This window comes from Crinia signifera, chromosome 1 (assembly GCF_055691185.1).
Source record: "Crinia signifera chromosome 1, ASM5569118v1, whole genome shotgun sequence".
NCBI lineage: Eukaryota > Metazoa > Chordata > Amphibia > Anura > Myobatrachidae > Crinia > Crinia signifera.
In genome coordinates this window covers 564450-582217 of record NC_139217.1, presented here as the reverse complement: position 1 = coordinate 582217, position 17768 = coordinate 564450, and the positions used below count along the sequence as shown (strand labels likewise).

Genomic DNA, 17768 nt, shown 5'->3' with positions numbered 1-17768 from the left:
GTGTGTGTGTTTAGGCTGGCAGTGACCCCTGTGTGTGTTTGTTTAGGCTGGTAGTGACCCCTGTGTGTGTGTGTGTAGGCTGGCAGTGACCCCTGTGTGTGTATATGCAGGGACTGGTAGTGACCCCTGTGTGTGTGTGTGTGTGTGTGTGTGTAGGCTGGCAGTGACCCCTGTGTGTGTTTGTTTAGGCTGGCAGTGACCCCTGTGTGTGTTTGTTTAGGCTGGCAGTGACCCCTGTGTGTGTTTGTTTAGGCTGGTAGTGACCCCTGTGTGTGTGTGTGTAGGCTGGTAGTGACCCCTGTGTGTGTGTGTGTGTGTGTAGGCTGGTAGTGACCCCTGTGTGTGTGTATATGCAGGGACTGGTAGTGATCCCTGTGTGTGTATGTGTAGGCTGGCAGTGACCCCTGTGTGTGTGTATACAGGGACTGGTAGTGACCCCTGTGTGTGTGTGTGTAGGCTGGCAGTGACCCCTGTGTGTGTTTGTTTAGGCTGGTAGTGACCCCTGTGTGTGTGTGTGTGTAGGCTGGTAGTGACCCCTGTGTGTGTGTGTGTAGGCTGGCAGTGACCCCTGTGTGTGTGTGTGTAGGCTGGTAGTGACCCCTGTGTGTGTGTGTATATGCAGGGACTGGTAGTGACCCCTGTGTGTGTATATGCAGGGACTGGTAGTGACCCCTGTGTGTGTGTGTGTAGGCTGGCAGTGACCCCTGTGTGTGTGTGTGTAGGCTGGCAGTGACCCCTGTGTGTGTTTGTTTAGGCTGGTAGTGACCCCTGTGTGTGTGTGTGTAGGCTGGTAGTGACCCCTGTGTGTGTGTATATGCAGGGACTGGTAGTGACCCCTGTGTGTGTATATACAGGGACTGGCAGTGACCCCTGTGTGTGTATATGCAGGGACTGGTAGTGACCCCTGTGTGTGTGTGTGTGTGTGTGTGTGTGTGTAGGCTGGCAGTGACCCCTGTGTGTGTATATGCAGGGACTGGTAGTGACCCCTGTGTGTGTGTGTGTGTGTGTGTGTGTGGGAACGGTAGTGACCCCTGTGTGTGTATATGCAGGGACTGGCAGTGACCCCTGTGTGTGTGTGTGTGTGTGTGTGTGTGGGAACAGTAGTGACCCCTGTGTGTGTGTGTGTGGGAACGGTAGTGACCCCTGTGTGTGTGTATATGCAGGGACTGGTAGTGACCCATGTGTGTGTTTGTTTAGGCTGGCAGTGACCCCTGTGTGTGTTTGTTTAGGCTGGTAGTGACCCCTGTGTGTGTTTGTTTAGGCTGGTAGTGACCCCTGTGTGTGTGTGTGTAGGCTGGTAGTGACCCCTGTGTGTGTATATGCAGGGACTGGTAGTGACCCCTGTGTGTGTGTATATGCAGGGACTGGTAGTGACCCCTGTGTGTGTGTGTGTGTGGGAACGGTAGTGACCCCTGTGTGTGTATATGCAGGGACTGGCAGTGACCCCTGTGTGTGTATATGCAGGGACTGGTAGTGACCCCTGTGTGTGTATATGCAGGGACTGGTAGTGACCCCTGTGTGTGGGACGGTAGTGACCCCTGTGTGTGTGTGTGGGCGGTAGTGACCCCTGTGTGTGTGTGTGTGTGGGCCGTAGTGACCTGTGTGTGTGTTTGTGGGCCGTAGTGACCTGTGTGTGTTTGTGGGCCGCTACTCTAGTGACCCCTGTGTGTGTGTGTGTGTGTGTGAACGGTAGTGACCCCTGTGTGTGTATATGCAGGGACTGGTAGTGACCCCTGTGTGTGTGTGTGTGTGTGTGTGTGTGGGAACGGTAGTGACCCCTGTGTGTGTATATGCAGGGACTGGTAGTGACCCCTGTGTGTGTGTGGGAACGGTAGTGACCCCTGTGTGTGTATATGCAGGGACTGGTAGTGACCCCTGTGTGTGTATATACAGGGACTGGTAGTGACCCCTGTGTGTGTGTGGGAACGGTAGTGACCCCTGTGTGTGTGTGTGTGTGTGAACGGTAGTGACCCCTGTGTGTGTATATGCAGGGACTGGTAGTGACCCCTGTGTGTGTGTGTGTGTGTGTGTGTGTGTGTGGGAACGGTAGTGACCCCTGTGTGTGTATATGCAGGGACTGGTAGTGACCCCTGTGTGTGTGTGGGAACGGTAGTGACCCCTGTGTGTGTATATGCAGGGACTGGTAGTGACCCCTGTGTGTGTATATGCAGGGACTGGTAGTGACCCCTGTGTGTGTATATGCAGGGACTGGTAGTGACCCCTGTGTGTGTGTGGGAACGGTAGTGACCCCTGTGTGTGTATATGCAGGGACTGGTAGTGACCCCTGTGTGTGTATATGCAGGGACTGGTAGTGACCCCTGTGTGTGTGTGTTTAGGCTGGCAGTGACCCCTGTGTGTGTTTGTTTAGGCTGGTAGTGACCCCTGTGTGTGTGTGTGTAGGCTGGCAGTGACCCCTGTGTGTGTATATGCAGGGACTGGTAGTGACCCCTGTGTGTGTGTGTGTGTGTGTAGGCTGGCAGTGACCCCTGTGTGTGTTTGTTTAGGCTGGCAGTGACCCCTGTGTGTGTTTGTTTAGGCTGGCAGTGACCCCTGTGTGTGTTTGTTTAGGCTGGTAGTGACCCCTGTGTGTGTGTGTGTAGGCTGGTAGTGACCCCTGTGTGTGTGTGTGTGTGTGTGTGTGTGTGTGTGTGTGTAGGCTGGTAGTGACCCCTGTGTGTGTGTATATGCAGGGACTGGTAGTGATCCCTGTGTGTGTATGTGTAGGCTGGCAGTGACCCCTGTGTGTGTGTATACAGGGACTGGTAGTGACCCCTGTGTGTGTGTGTGTAGGCTGGCAGTGACCCCTGTGTGTGTTTGTTTAGGCTGGTAGTGACCCCTGTGTGTGTGTGTGTAGGCTGGTAGTGACCCCTGTGTGTGTGTGTGTAGGCTGGCAGTGACCCCTGTGTGTGTGTGTGTGTAGGCTGGTAGTGACCCCTGTGTGTGTGTGTATATGCAGGGACTGGTAGTGACCCCTGTGTGTGTATATGCAGGGACTGGTAGTGACCCCTGTGTGTGTGTGTGTGTAGGCTGGCAGTGACCCCTGTGTGTGTGTGTGTAGGCTGGCAGTGACCCCTGTGTGTGTTTGTTTAGGCTGGTAGTGACCCCTGTGTGTGTGTGTGTAGGCTGGTAGTGACCCCTGTGTGTGTGTGTATATGCAGGGACTGGTAGTGACCCCTGTGTGTGTATATACAGGGACTGGCAGTGACCCCTGTGTGTGTATATGCAGGGACTGGTAGTGACCCCTGTGTGTGTGTGTGTGTGTGTGTGTGTGTGTGTAGGCTGGCAGTGACCCCTGTGTGTGTATATGCAGGGACTGGTAGTGACCCCTGTGTGTGTATATACAGGGACTGGCAGTGACCCCTGTGTGTGTATATGCAGGGACTGGTAGTGACCCCTGTGTGTGTGTGTAGGCTGGCAGTGACCCCTGTGTGTGTATATGCAGGGACTGGTAGTGACCCCTGTGTGTGTGTGTGTGTGTGGGAACGGTAGTGACCCCTGTGTGTGTATATGCAGGGACTGGCAGTGACCCCTGTGTGTGTGTGTGTGTGTGTGTGTGTGTGGGAACAGTAGTGACCCCTGTGTGTGTGTGTGTGGGAACGGTAGTGACCCCTGTGTGTGTGTATATGCAGGGACTGGTAGTGACCCATGTGTGTGTTTGTTTAGGCTGGCAGTGACCCCTGTGTGTGTTTGTTTAGGCTGGCAGTGACCCCTGTGTGTGTATATGCAGGGACTGGTAGTGACCCCTGTGTGTGTGTGTGTGTGTGGGAACGGTAGTGACCCCTGTGTGTGTATATGCAGGGACTGGCAGTGACCCCTGTGTGTGTATATGCAGGGACTGGTAGTGACCCCTGTGTGTGTATATGCAGGGACTGGTAGTGACCCCTGTGTGTGTATATGCAGGGACTAGTAGTGACCCCTGTGTGTGTGTGTGTGTGTGTGTGTGTGTGTGTGTGTGTGTGTGTGTGTGTGTGTGTGTGTGTGTGTGTGTGGGAACGGTAGTGACCCCTGTGTGTGTGTATATGCAGGGACTGGTAGTGACCCCTGTGTGTGTATATGCAGGGACTGGTAGTGACCCCTGTGTGTGTTTGTTTAGGCTGGCAGTGACCCCTGTGTGTGTTTGTTTAGGCTGGTAGTGACCCCTGTGTGTGTGTGTGTAGGCTGGTAGTGACCCCTGTGTGTGTGTGTGTGTGTAGGCTGGTAGTGACCCGTGTGTGTGTGTGTGTGTGTGTGTGTGTGTGTAGGCAGGTAGTGACCCCTGTGTTTGTGTAGACTGAGAGTAGGTTGCCGACACTCCCGGATTTTGCAGGATGCTCCCATTTTAGGCGACAGTCCCCCCGATTTCCCGCAAAGCCCTCCCAATACCCCATAATGCTCAATTCCCATCTAAAAATCCAGACCACACAGTCTGTCTGCCATGGGGGCATGATCATGCCTAATAGGCCTGCCATGCACCCCTGGCAGTAGTTAGCATGAGAGCCACCCAGGCCAGCAAAGCCTGCTGGCGGCCAGCCACCGGGGAGACCTTACATCACAGCTTTCTCTCTCCAGTGGGAGTGGCAGCAGCAGCAACGGATCCTCCCCTCTTGCCCTGACCCCTGCATGGTGGGACGGGAGCTAGTGCGGAGAGCAGCTGGTGCGGAGGCTGGCAACTGGGAGCCCCCAGGAGAGGCCGCGGGAGGAGCAGGAGTGCCCGGGCTGCAGGTTAGTGTTTCCTCAGCAACTCCATTTATCCCCTTTTTGTGTGTGTGTGTTTGTACAGGTGACCCTTGTTTTTTGGCTAGTGTAAGCTGGCCCCCGACCCCTTTGTGAAAGACACGGTCCCTCATCTGCGGGCCATACAAACTCTCTTGAATCAGTTGGACAGTCTCGCTAATTGCAGACTGTCCCGCTGTACCTAAGGGGGGGGGGCAGAGATTACCGCTGTGTACATGGCATCTCTTCAGTGCAGGGAGGAGGCATGCCCCCAAAATGATGAACATGGGTGTTACTACACTGGGCCACTCCCACTTTACAGGAGACCACACCCACTTTTTGTGGCCCCACTCCTCCGTTCTGGGTCGGCCACGTCTCTGGCGCGGCAGGTCACAATTTCAACCAATCACAAGTTGGGAGGTATGGAATCTCCCTGAAAGCAGTTTCAAAAAGTAGGCATGTATGATGTACCCTCAGTAGCTCCGTGCCCTGTGTCCCTCCAGCAGCTCACTGCCCATGTACCCTTAGTAGCTCCGTGCCCTGTGTCCCTCCAGCAGCTCACTGCCCATGTACCCTCAGTAGCTCCGTGCCCTGTGTCCCTCCAGCAGCTCACTGCCCATGTACCCTCAGTAGCTCGTGCCCTGTGTCCCTCCAGCAGCTCACTGCCCATGTACCCTCAGTAGCTCCGTGCCCTGTGTCCCTCCAGCAGCTCACTGCCCATGTACCCTCAGTAGCTCCGTGCCCTGTGTCCCTCCAGCAGCTCACTGCCCATGTACCCTCAGTAGCTCGTGCCCTGTGTCCCTCCAGCAGCTCACTGCCCATGTACCCTCAGTAGCTCCGTGCCCTGTGTCCCTCCAGCAGCTCACTGCCCATGTACCCTCAGTAGCTCGTGCCCTGTGTCCCTCCAGCAGCTCACTGCCCATGTACCCTCAGTAGCTCCGTGCCCTGTGTCCCTCCAGCAGCTCACTGCCCATGTACCCTCAGTAGCTCCGTGCCCTGTGTCCCTCCAGCAGCTCACTGCCCATGTACCCTCAGTAGCTCCGTGCCCTGTGTCCCTCCAGCAGCTCACTGCCCATGTACCCTCAGTAGCTCCGTGCCCTGTGTCCCTCCAGCAGCTCACTGCCCATGTACCCTCAGTAGCTCGTGCCCTGTGTCCCTCCAGCAGCTCACTGCCCATGTACCCTCAGTAGCTCCTTGCCCTGTGTCCCTCCAGCAGCTCACTGCCCATGTACCCTCAGTAGCTCCGTGCCCTGTGTCCCTCCAGCAGCTCACTGCCCATGTACCCTCAGTAGCTCCAAGCCCTGTGTCCCTCCAGCAGCTCACTGCCCATGTACCCTCAGTAGCTCCGTGCCCTGTGTCCCTCCAGCAGCTCACTGCCCATGTACCCTCAGTAGCTCCGTGCCCTGTGTCCCTCCAGCAGCTCACTTCCCATGTACCCTCAGTAGCTCCGTGCCCTGTGTCCCTCCAGCAGCTCACTGCCCATGTACCCTCAGTAGCTCCGTGCCCTGTGTCCCTCCAGCAGCTCACTGCCCATGTACCCTCAGTAGCTCCGTGCCCTGTGTCCCTCCAGCAGCTCACTGCCCATGTACCCTCAGTAGCTCCGTGCCCTGTGTCCCTCCAGCAGCTCACTGCCCATGTACCCTCAGTAGCTCCGTGCCCTGTGTCCCTCCAGCAGCTCACTGCCCATGTACCCTCAGTAGCTCCGTGCCCTGTGTCCCTCCAGCAGCTCACTGCCCATGTACCCTCAGTAGCTCCGTGCCCTGTGTCCCTCCAGCAGCTCACTGCCCATGTACCCTCAGTAGCTCCGTGCCGTGTCCCTCCAGCAGCTCACTGCCCATGTACCCTCAGTAGCTCCGTGCCGTGTCCCTCCAGCAGCTCACTGCCCATGTACCCTCAGTAGTTGCGTGCCCTGTGTCCCTCCAGCAGCTCACTGCCCATGTACCCTCAGTAGCTCCGTGCCCTGTGTCCCTCCAGCAGCTCACTGCCCATGTACCCTCAGTAGCTCCGTGCCCTGTGTCCCTCCAGCAGCTCACTGCCCATGTACCCTCAGTTGCTCCGTGCCCTGTGTTCCTCTAACAGCTTCCCCTACTCTCTGTGTACCTCCATCTCCCTCTCACCTGTCTTCGGTAGGCACAGAGCCTGCTCCTCTTAGTGGCTCCTCTTACTTCAATGGCGGTGATTGCATGACATCACATACGCCGTGCCAGAAGAAGCCACTGGTACAGGCTTTTATGTTGGAATTACTTTTCAGGGCTGTGGTAGAGGTGGAACTCAGTTCCCCCTACTATTAGAGGTGGTGGAACTCAGTTCCACCCCGTTCCCCCTCACTTTAACCCCTGACTATAAGGCTCTCCATTACGGATAGACCCCAAAACGGTGTATCTTACAGCTTTTAAGTGTATAGTACAGCAATACATATATAAAGGATAGACCGAAGTCTCAATAATCACAGAGCTGTACACTGTCAAACTACCAATATAAACCTGTATGAATCTTTGTGTCATCACCTGTTGACAGCCACCGTATTTGCTGGTAAGTGACTATACAGTCAGGGGTACATGGCTCCAGTGGCAGTATAACGGGATGCCGTCATTTGGTCTACAGCATGATGGTAGACAGTCATTAGGTCGACACAAGTAGGTCGACATGGGAAAAGGTCGACATGGTTTTAGGTCCAAAGGTCAATATTTCGACAGGTCATTAGTTCGACAGTGTCTAGGTCGACAGGCAAAAGGTTGACATGGGGTTTTTTCACAGTTTATTGAGCCGACATGTGCCGACAGGAGGTATTTCATGCCCTATCATCCACTAGGGCGTGGAGGGAGAATAAAATAGTATGGCGAGCGCAGCGAGGCACCGTGCCCGACGCATAGCGAGTGCAGTGAGCCCGATGCATTGCGAGTGCAGCGAGCCCGACGCATTGCGAGTGCAGCGAGCGATGCGAGGGGATGCGGTGCACTTTAAACTGTGTCCATGTCAACTGTTTTGACATTCTGGTAAAAAAACAGTGAAAAACCCCATGTCGACCTTTTGACTGTCGACCTAGGCATTGTCGAACTAATGACCTGTCGAACTAATGACCTTTCGACCTAGATCATGTTGACCTTTTCCCATGTCAACCTTTTCCCATGTCGATCTTTTCCCATGTCGACCTAATGGTGTCGAACTAATGTCTGTCGGCCATCATAATGTAGACCAGATGATCCCAACCCAGTATAACGTGCGGTCTGATTTAGAATATAACCCGTATACTTGTACCATCATACCTCACTGGGCTGCCCAATAAAGACCTTCAGAACTTGGAAGCCAAACAGTGAAGGGCCAGGACAGTATCCAGGTGGGAGACCCCTGGTGAACACCGGGTATGGTATGAAGAGTTCAGTGTCCAACTAACATGCGCTGCCTCAGCCAAAACAGCAATATACCAGTATCTGTAGAATCGCTAAGGGGTAACCAGTCCCATCAACTTCTAAATGTGTTAGGGTATTTTATTTCATTTGGGTCCACAAGTATGCATTTCGCCTATGGTCACATTGTACAATCATCGATGTTGACAAGGGATCCGATACGATTTGCCGGCGGTCGGGATCCCGGCGGTCGGAATCCCGACACTGGAATCCCGACCACCGAAATCCCGACAAGGGGGGGACATGGATCGCCCCCCCTTGCGGGCTCGCTGCGCTCGCCACGCTATTTTATTCTCCCTCTATGGGTGTCGTGGACACCCACAGAGGGAGAAAGTTTCGGGATTTCGGCGGTCGGAATTCCAGTGTCGGGATTCCGACCGCCGGGATCCCGACCGCCGGCAAATTAACTGCATCCCGTTGACAAGACGTGATTCGCCAAATGAACATTAGCTCTTGCCATCTATTCTTAGGAATCTACAATAAAGGTTAGTTTTTAATTTAATTCCACTTGCAATCCAATAAGAGTGCACCCAAAAAGCATTGCTCCTCTTTTGTTTCTCCGCAAACAGACCCCCCACAGGCTCTTCTGTCAGCGTTTTTCTTCATACTCCCTCCTTCTGCCCCTCTGATGTCTGTGGCTTCGGACCTGTTGATATATGTGATGATGGGACACTGGGTCCCAGCTGGGCTGAGCACTGCGAGCAGGGCTGTCACTCCCAGTTGGCTGCTCCACTGCACTTCATGTGTGTGCAGGATGCCAATTCAGGGTGCTGGTGGCATGACTGCCGAATGCCGATAGAGGAGGGCTGCCAGTGGCTAACAGACAGACTGCCATCTCCTCATGTTAGCCGCAGGCTTTGTGAGCGGGGCAGACATGAAACTGTGACACAGTATAAAGTAATATAACCAGGGGCGTAGCTAGGGTGGAGCCGGTGGAGCACTAGCTCCAGCCGCCAACATATCACCTGGCGCCGGAGCTGTGCTCTCTGCCACCGGCTCCCCCGCTCCCCGCTTTGCCCAGCATCAGAGCCTCCTGCTAAACCCCCCCCCCCTCCCGCTGTTCTGAAATGCTCCCCCTACGCACCGTGAGGCAGACCCGGCGAGGGGGGGTACTGCCGATACCAGTGTCCTGGCTGTCATGTCCCGGGGGGGAGGAGGAGGCACAGAGCTCGCTAGTAACACACAGCTCCCTGGTGCTGCTGTGTGCAGTGTGAGATGAACTTCCTTCTCACACTGCAGTGCACAGCAGCACCAGGGAGCTGTGTGTTACTAGCGATTATTCCTTTCCCCAACAGAGTGTGTGAGACTGTCACCGCAGATTACAGAGGGAGGAGAGAGCTCAGCTGCCTCTCCATAACCGCAGTGCTGCTGTCACTGTGTGTGTGTGTGTGTGTGAGACCCGCCTCGGCGCCTCCTGCAAAGCACTACTGGGAGCAGGGCAGAGCTCTCTGCGTGTGTGCCTGCAGGCTCCTTCATGATCTCTGCTGCAGGAGGAACCTGGCCCCATGGGAACAAGAGAAATAAGTAATGCTGCTTTCAGACCGCATAACTGGCTTTGACCCTGTATTTGGAAACGTTTCCAAAAACGGGTCTGCCAGATAAAACCCCTTTCACACCGCAGCACTTAAACGGTATATTACCGTTTAAGTGCCGATTTTTTGACACTGGCAGACCCGTTTTTGGAAACTTTCCAAATACAGGGTCAAAGCCAGTGCAGCCTTCAGCCCTCCCCTCCGTGCAGCTCCCCCCCCCCCTCGCGTGTCGACCGAGAGCATGTCGACGCCCCCCCGCGCGTGTCGACGCCCCCCGCGCGTGTCGACGCCCCCCCACCCCACCCCGCGTGTCGGCGCCCCCCCCCCGTGTCGACTTACCCCGTGCCGGTACCTCCGTTGTGGACTGCAGCTCAGTATGCTCGGAAAGCACTTATGAAAAAAGTGTCTTCCAGAAAATGGCTGCCCCATAGGAAACCCTGTTTAAAAAAACTGTCTTCCGTATGGGGGGCAGCCATTTTCTGAAAGACACTTTTTTCATAAGTGCTTTCCGAGCATACTGAGCTGCAGTGCCGGGAACCACAACGGAGATACCGGCACGGGGTAAGTCGACAGGGGGGGGGGCGCCGACACGCGCGGGGGGGTCGACACGCGGGGGGGCCGTCGACACGCGCGGGGGGCGTCGACACGCGCGCGGGGGGTGTCGACACGCGCGGGGAGGGCTCCAGTGCTGTGAATACTTAATGAGCGCTCATTAAGTATTCACTGTGCTGAATTTAGGACCCAGCTCATTGGCTGGGTCCTAAATACCGTTTCTGAGCCGATTTTTGCGCTAAAATACCGGTTCAGAAACGGGTAGGACCCTGCATTTTAACCGGTTAGAAAAAACGGCATTTTCTAACCGGTTAAGTGGGACTGGACCTTTCAGACCGCACACATTACCGTTTTAAAACGGTAAAAAAACGGCAATTTACCGTTTTAAAAGTGCGGTCTGAAAGGGGCATAAGTTGGCTGAAGTGGCTGTTGAAGAACTAGCACTTCAATGCCATACCCTCTTACAGCCTAACTATACTCCAGCGTTTCCTGCCCTGTGCCCCCCTAGCCATGGGCGGATTTAGGCGTGATGGCAGCCCTAGGCACAGCAATAACGGCTGCCCCCCCCCCACCTAATTGTATTATTTTTATTGATTACTTATATGCCCTCATTTGATAATAGCCAATTTAATGGATTATTTAAAACAAAGCCACTAACTGACTTTTTGTAAAAATTATGTATACATATTTACTATATAGGACAGTTTACAGGGGCAGTATCTGCATGTCCTATCCATTTACACTCTATTCAAGATGGAATATAGTACAGTACAGTGGATATTTTGCAGTTATTGGTACATTTCAGGCTGACAGTACCATCACAGGCATCCAAGTGCCGCCCCCAAACATGTGCCGCCCCTAGGCCGGTGCCTCACGTGCCTAATGGGAAATTCGGCACTGCCCCTAGCCCTGCTTTCCATGCCCTGTGCCCCCTAGCCCTGCCTTCCCTGCGCCCCCCTAAAGTAGCCTTCCCTGTGCCCTCCTAGCCCTGCCCTTTGCCCCCTAGCCCAGATTTCCATACCCTGTGCCCCCTAGCCCTGCCTTCTCTTCTCTGTGCCCCCTAACCCTGCCTTCCTTGCCCTGTGCCCCCTAGCCCTGCCTTCCCTTCTCTGTGCCCCCTACCCCTGCCTTCCCTGCCCCCTAGCCCTGACTTCTCTTCTCTGTGCCCCCTAGTCCTGCCTTTTCTTCTCTGTGCCCCCCTAACCCTGCCTTCCGTGCCCTGTGCCCCATAGCCCTGCCTTCCCTTCTCTGTGCCCCCCTAGCCCTGCCTTCCCTGCCCCCTAGCCCTGCCTTCCCTGCCCCCTAGCCCTGCCTTCCCTGCCCTGTGCCCCCCTAGCCCTTTCCTCCCTTCCCTGTGCTCCCCTAGCCCTGCTTTCCCTGCTCTATGGCCTCCCTTGCCCTGTCCTCCCCTCCCTGTGCCCCCCTAGCCCTGGTTTCCCTGCCCTGTGCCCTATATATATAATTTATTCAATCATCCAACATGTTTCGGGCACGTGGCTCGTCCTCAGGGATATACAACAGTGATAAAACCACACATATAAATACTCAAACAAGTGATAAGAACCCCCCCCCCCCCCCCGGGGGTCAGCCAGCGCCGCCCTACTCACCTGCGCCATCCAGGTCTGGTCCCCGCTTCCACTTTCCCCAACGTGCAGTTGCATACATACCGCCATTGAGAAGGCTGTGTCTAAACCCGGCACCTCTCTCTGACGTCATCACGCCCCTGTCACGCTGCGGGTCAGCTGAATAGCCAGGCCTCGCTCTGGATCCCGCAAGCTGGACGGTTGCCTTGGCGACCGCATAGATTGTGTTAGAATCTGAAAACAAACAATACAGAAAAATGTCAAACTGTGCGTTAAGAGGCCATTTAAAAGGTATGAATATACCAGTGCGTGTAAAAAATACAAAAAAATGAATAAGCACATACATACAAAAAATGCTTAAAAATCTGCAGATAATTAATTGTGCACAGTAACACTAACGCTGCATATGATAGACTGTATAATAAGTCATCTAAAATCTGTTTCTTTTAATCTCGATGTTTTATTAGTTTCTTCAAAGAATCGATGTTATACGATGTTTTTATCTATGCTTTTAGGTACTGTGCGTGGGGCAATGAGTGATCAATTGATATACAGGCTGTGAATTATATATTCTATTATCTTTTGAACTCATAAGCGCATGCTTATAAGAAATGATACAAGCTATGTTGCTCATTTAGCCCTCTGGGTGCGAGTGTCCCGAGTTTGTGTATCCACCTCGCCTCAAGCTGTAGTAGCTTCTTTTTTCTGTTGCCCCCTCTGGCAAGTATAGGGACATGATCCACAATTTTAGACCTGATGCTAGCCAAGTTGTGTTTTCTCTCAGCACAATGTCTTGCCACCGGCTGTTCGCTTTGGCCAGATGACAAGGCTTGTCGTATGGCTAAGCGATGGTTCGCCATTCTTTCTTTAAATTGTCTCTCTGTCTTGCCCACGTAGTATAACCCACATGGACAAGACAGAATGTAGACAACATAGCGGCTAGAACATGTGACTGAGTGTCTGATGTTGATCTTTTGTCCAGTGTGAGGATGGCACACTGTATCTCCTATAATCATGGAGCTACAGGTCACACAACCCCCCACACATCTGTAACAGCCCTTAGGGTGTGACAAAAAGTGAGTTGGTTTTCTATCCTTGGTTAATCTAGCGATATCAGTTTTTACCAACAGGTCTGCCAGATTGCGTCCCCTCTTGTATGCAGTGTGGTTTTATCACTGTTGTATATCCCTGAGGACGGGCCATGTGCCCGAAACATGTCGGATGATTGAATAAATTTTTTCACTTTTTGCAACAAATCCGGGAGTGCCGCCTGATTCCTACCTCTACATTAGGACTACACGTCCACGCTGGAAGGTCAGCTATTGATTGCATCATCCCCTTTGGAGTGCCGGCTTACCCCACCAATATATATATATATATATATATATATATATATATATATATATATATATGTATATATACATAGAGATTGGCTGGCACTCCTCCTCCAAAAAACGATAGTACCCCTGGTGCCCTTCCACAGCAGCAAAAAGAGCAAGCGTATTGGATATAGAACAGAGACGGATGGCACTCAGTGGGATTTACGTCAGAAATAAACAGACCACACTTTGGTGCACGGCGGCGAGTAGCAACTACATGACAAGAATTCTTGTTATCTCGCTGCCGTGCGAGTCATCAGTATTATGTCTACATTAAATTGACTTTTCTTCACAAGCCCTCTGGAGTGACTCAGATTTTTCCCTTCTATATATATATATATATATATATATATATATATATATATATATATATATATATATACAGTATATATACACACTGTATATACATATATACTGCCACAAGAGCCCGCCTTATACAAATCGGGCTCCGGTCACCGTGGCACCTAGCTACACCACTGAAGATAACTGTCTAACTGACAGGGGGCGCAAGTGCCTTGATGCCCCCCTCTGAATCGGCCACTGGAAATACCTGCTATTTAGAGATTTACTGACAGTTGGTTTGTAAAATGGTCTGAAATCAATGTATTCCCTATGATCAGTATTACTCACAGTCTATTCTTTTGATGATATGTGAATATGACTTTAGTAAATCTCCATTTTGTAATATTAATCTGTAAAAATACACAGAATCAGTCCAAAGCAACCCTTAATATATACAGTATATAGTGATCGCTTGGTGTGGGCTACACTGCTTGTTATCTGTGGAAGGATTGATTACTCTCCCCTTATATGTAAATGTGAGTTTAGAACATACCCTTCCGTGTCTCCAGATTATGGCAGATAATTTAATATATATAGACTCATCTTCCAATTTTCCAGCGTATCTTAATAATAACTTGAAATGTTTTTCTTTCTGAAAAGTTACCCAATTTTTTATAGTAAAGGAAAGTGGCAATTCTCCTTTTTCATTAAAACATATTTTGTCACCAGTATGATCGGTATAAATGACATTTCTTATGTAGAAGTGAAGCTTTTAAAGAAAAACAGGAGATGGAACATGTTAGAGATGAAAGCCTTTAATATAGAGGCATAGTTGCCTACCCTCCTGCATTCTGCAGGAGACTCCCTGAAATAGCAGCAATCTCCCTCTCTCCCTCATTAGTCTAGCAATCTCCCTCATTTCACCTAGCCCACATTACACTGTTTTTGGGGGGAAAAAGTAATGAGAGATAGATACATTTACATTGAATCATCAGCACCATGTCACAGCACCTTATTAAGTATAGTAGCTCTTACTAACTGCTTTGGGGCTCATCTACATTTGGATCTAAGTAATTTTAAAGGAATCCTCTCAGATGTAGCAGTACACACCCACGCTTCTAGGTGCCACGTTCACAATCTCTTCACAATCTCTCCATATATGGAACTAGACATGCCCTTTTGGGTGGAGCATGACACACACCCTCATTGGGGCACTGCGCAAAATTCAATTGTGAACTATAATCTCCCTGAAACTAGTTTTCAAAAGTAGGCAAGTATGATAGAGGAGTATATACAGTAGATTGATGTGGGTAACAGTCAGCAGTGCCAGGTCCTGTCTCATTAGGCTTATACATATACATATATATTCACCGGCATATCTATAATGGGTACAAGGTGGCTCCTGTCTCCAGAGGGGATCACACCCCACACACCATGCACCCAGGGCTGCCGAGAGGAGGGGGGGGGGGCGGGTACAGTTTACCCAGGCCCAGGCCTGTCAGGGGGGCCCAGGTCTGGGCACACACAGTTTTTTTTTAAATTTTGGTGGCGAGTGCACGGGGTCTGAGGGCGCTGGAGTCAGTTGTTTAGCAGCGGTGGCAGGAGTGCAGACTGTGGGGGCAGCAGGATCACAGAGGTCCTTCTTAGAACATTCCGCTCTCCGGCTCCAGGGCCTGCTGAGAACCCACTATGTGACTCTGGAGTTTGCCGTGGCTCTGCGACAGGAGTATACTTCAGGTAGGTAGTCCCTAAGTGCTGGGAGGAGTTGGGACAGAGAGAGGCCTCCCCTGGGAGTAACACCCACTTCACAGAATCCATCTCACCCAGCGCCCCGCGCCCCACATTCCCATCCCAGCTGCCAGTGCCATGTCTTCAGCCCAGCAGTCCCAGACCTGGTTCCCTACCCATGTCCAGGTCACTGCGTTCCAAGGTGGAAGGTGGGTGGCTGGGTGCTCTGTGTCTGCTGCCTCCCTGCATGGTGCTGGAGATGAGATCCAATTCTGGAAGTCAGCATGTAAGCCCTGGCAGAGCATGTACTGTAACTCCATGGCAACGAGCATGTAACCCCTGGCAGACCATGTGCTGTAACTCCATGGCAACAAGCTTGTTAACACCTGGCAGAGCATATATCCCCTGGCAGAGCAGGTAACTCCATGGCAACAAGCTTGTTAACACCTGGCAGAGCATATATCCCCTGGCAGAGCATGTAACTCCATGGCAACAAGCTTGTTAACACCTGGCAGAGCATATATCCCCTGGCAGAGCAGGTAACTCCATGGCAACAAGCTTGTTAACACCTGGCAGAGCATATATCCCCTGGCAGAGCATGTAACTCCATGGCAACAAGCTTGTTAACACCTGGCAGGGCATATATCCCCTGGCAGAGCATGTAACTCCATGGCAACAAGCTTGTTTACACCTGGCAGGGCATATATCCCCTGGCAGAGCATGTAACTCCATGGTAACAAGCTTGTTAACACCTGGCAGAGCATATATCCCCTGGCAGAGCATGTAACTCCATGGCAACCCTGCATATTAATCCCTGGCAGATCATGTATTCCCTGGCAGAGAATGTAAACCCATTGCAACAAGCATGTTAACTCCTGGTATCAACCATGAAACCCATAGCAATGAGCATTTAGGTAAGCAGAACTTATGTGGCATAATATGTGCGGAATTATATGTAATATATGTAATGAGCATTATGGTGTGTGGAATAACATGTAATGGGCATTACAGCATGTGGTAAAATATGTAATAGGTATTACGGTGTATGGCATAATGTTTACTGGGTGCTACAGTGTGTGGGATATTGTGTAACGGGCATTATGACATGTGGTATAGTATGTAATGGGAGTGTAACATGTGTAATAGGCATTATGGTGTAAATTTTTGTCCCTGTGTCCGCCTTGGAAGAAGGGGCGTAACAACGAGTCTGCCAGCGCCGACAGAGTGTGAGGGGAGTTCCATCCATAGGGGCCCAGGGAAGTTGCTGTACCGGGGCCCAGGATTTCTCTTGGCGGCCCTGATGACATCTGGAATAGTTGGGACATACTGTATGGCGTCACAGTGACCATCTTACTGTCAGCTGCTGTGATAAACTGACACCTGGAAGAGCTGGGCCGTATGTGGTCACAGTGACCATCTCAGTGTCAGCTGCTGTGATATACTGACACCTGGAAGAGCTGGGCCATATGGCATCACAGTGACCATCTCAGTGTCAGCTGCTGTGATATACTGACACCTGGAAGAGCTGGGCCGTATGGGGTCACAGTGACGATCTCAGTGTCAGCTGCTGTGATATACTGACACCTAGAAGAGCTGGGCCATATGTGGTCACAGTGACCATCTCAGTGTCAGCTGCTGTGATATACTGACACCTAGAAGAGCTGGGCCGTATGTGGTCACAGTGACCATCTCAGTGTCAGCTGCTGTGATATACTGACACCTGGAAGAGCTGGGCCATATGGCATCACAGTGACCATCTCAGTGTCAGCTGCTGTGATATACTGACACCTGGAAGAGCTGGGCCGTATGGGGTCACAGTGACGATCTCAGTGTCAGCTGCTGTGATATACTGACACCTGGAAGAGCTGGGCCGTATGTGGTCACAGTGACCATCTCAGTGTCAGCTGCTGTGATATACTGACACCTGGAAGAGCTGGGCCATATGTGGTCACAGTGACCATCTCAGTGTCAGCTGCTGTGATATACTGACACCTGGAAGAGCTGGGCCGTATGTGGTCACAGTGACCATCTCAGTGTCAGCTGCTGTGATATACTGACACCTGGAAGAGCTGGGCCATATGGGGTCACAGTGACCATCTCACTGTCCGCTGCTGTTATATACTGACATCTAGAAGAGCTGTGCCATATGGGGTCACAGCGACCATCTCAGTGTCCGCTGCTGTTATATACTGACACCTGGAAGACCTGGGCCATATGGGGTCACAGTAACCATCTCAGTGTCAGCTGCTGTGATATACTGACACCTGGAAGAGCTGGGCCGTATGGGATCACAGTGACCATCTCAGTGTCAGCTGCTGTGATATACTGACACCTGGAAGAGCTGGGCCATATGGCATCACAGTGACCATCTCAGTGTCAGCTGCTGTGATATACTGACACCTGGAAGAGCTGGGCCGTATGGGGTCACAGTGACGATCTCAGTGTCAGCTGCTGTGATATACTGACACCTGGAAGAGCTGGGCCGTATGGGGTCACAGTGACGATCTCAGTGTCAGCTGCTGTGATATACTGACACCTAGAAGAGCTGGGCCGTATGTGGTCACAGTGACCATCTCAGTGTCAGCTGCTGTGATATACTGACACCTGGAAGAG

At 52.1% G+C, this 17768-nt stretch overlaps 1 protein-coding gene across 1 annotated transcript in view; it reads right to left on the bottom strand.

Annotated features, from left to right (window-relative positions):
- LOC146025229 (vomeronasal type-2 receptor 26-like) overlaps window positions 1-17768 on the bottom strand; it is a 55427-nt gene that overhangs the window by 19455 nt on the left and 18204 nt on the right. Inside the window, exon 2 of the mRNA XM_083155509.1 lies at window positions 11791-12000. Within this exon, the coding sequence (XP_083011635.1) occupies window positions 11791-11856 (66 nt within the window). The 5' untranslated portion in view covers window positions 11857-12000. The remainder of the gene's footprint in view (window positions 1-11790; window positions 12001-17768) is intronic.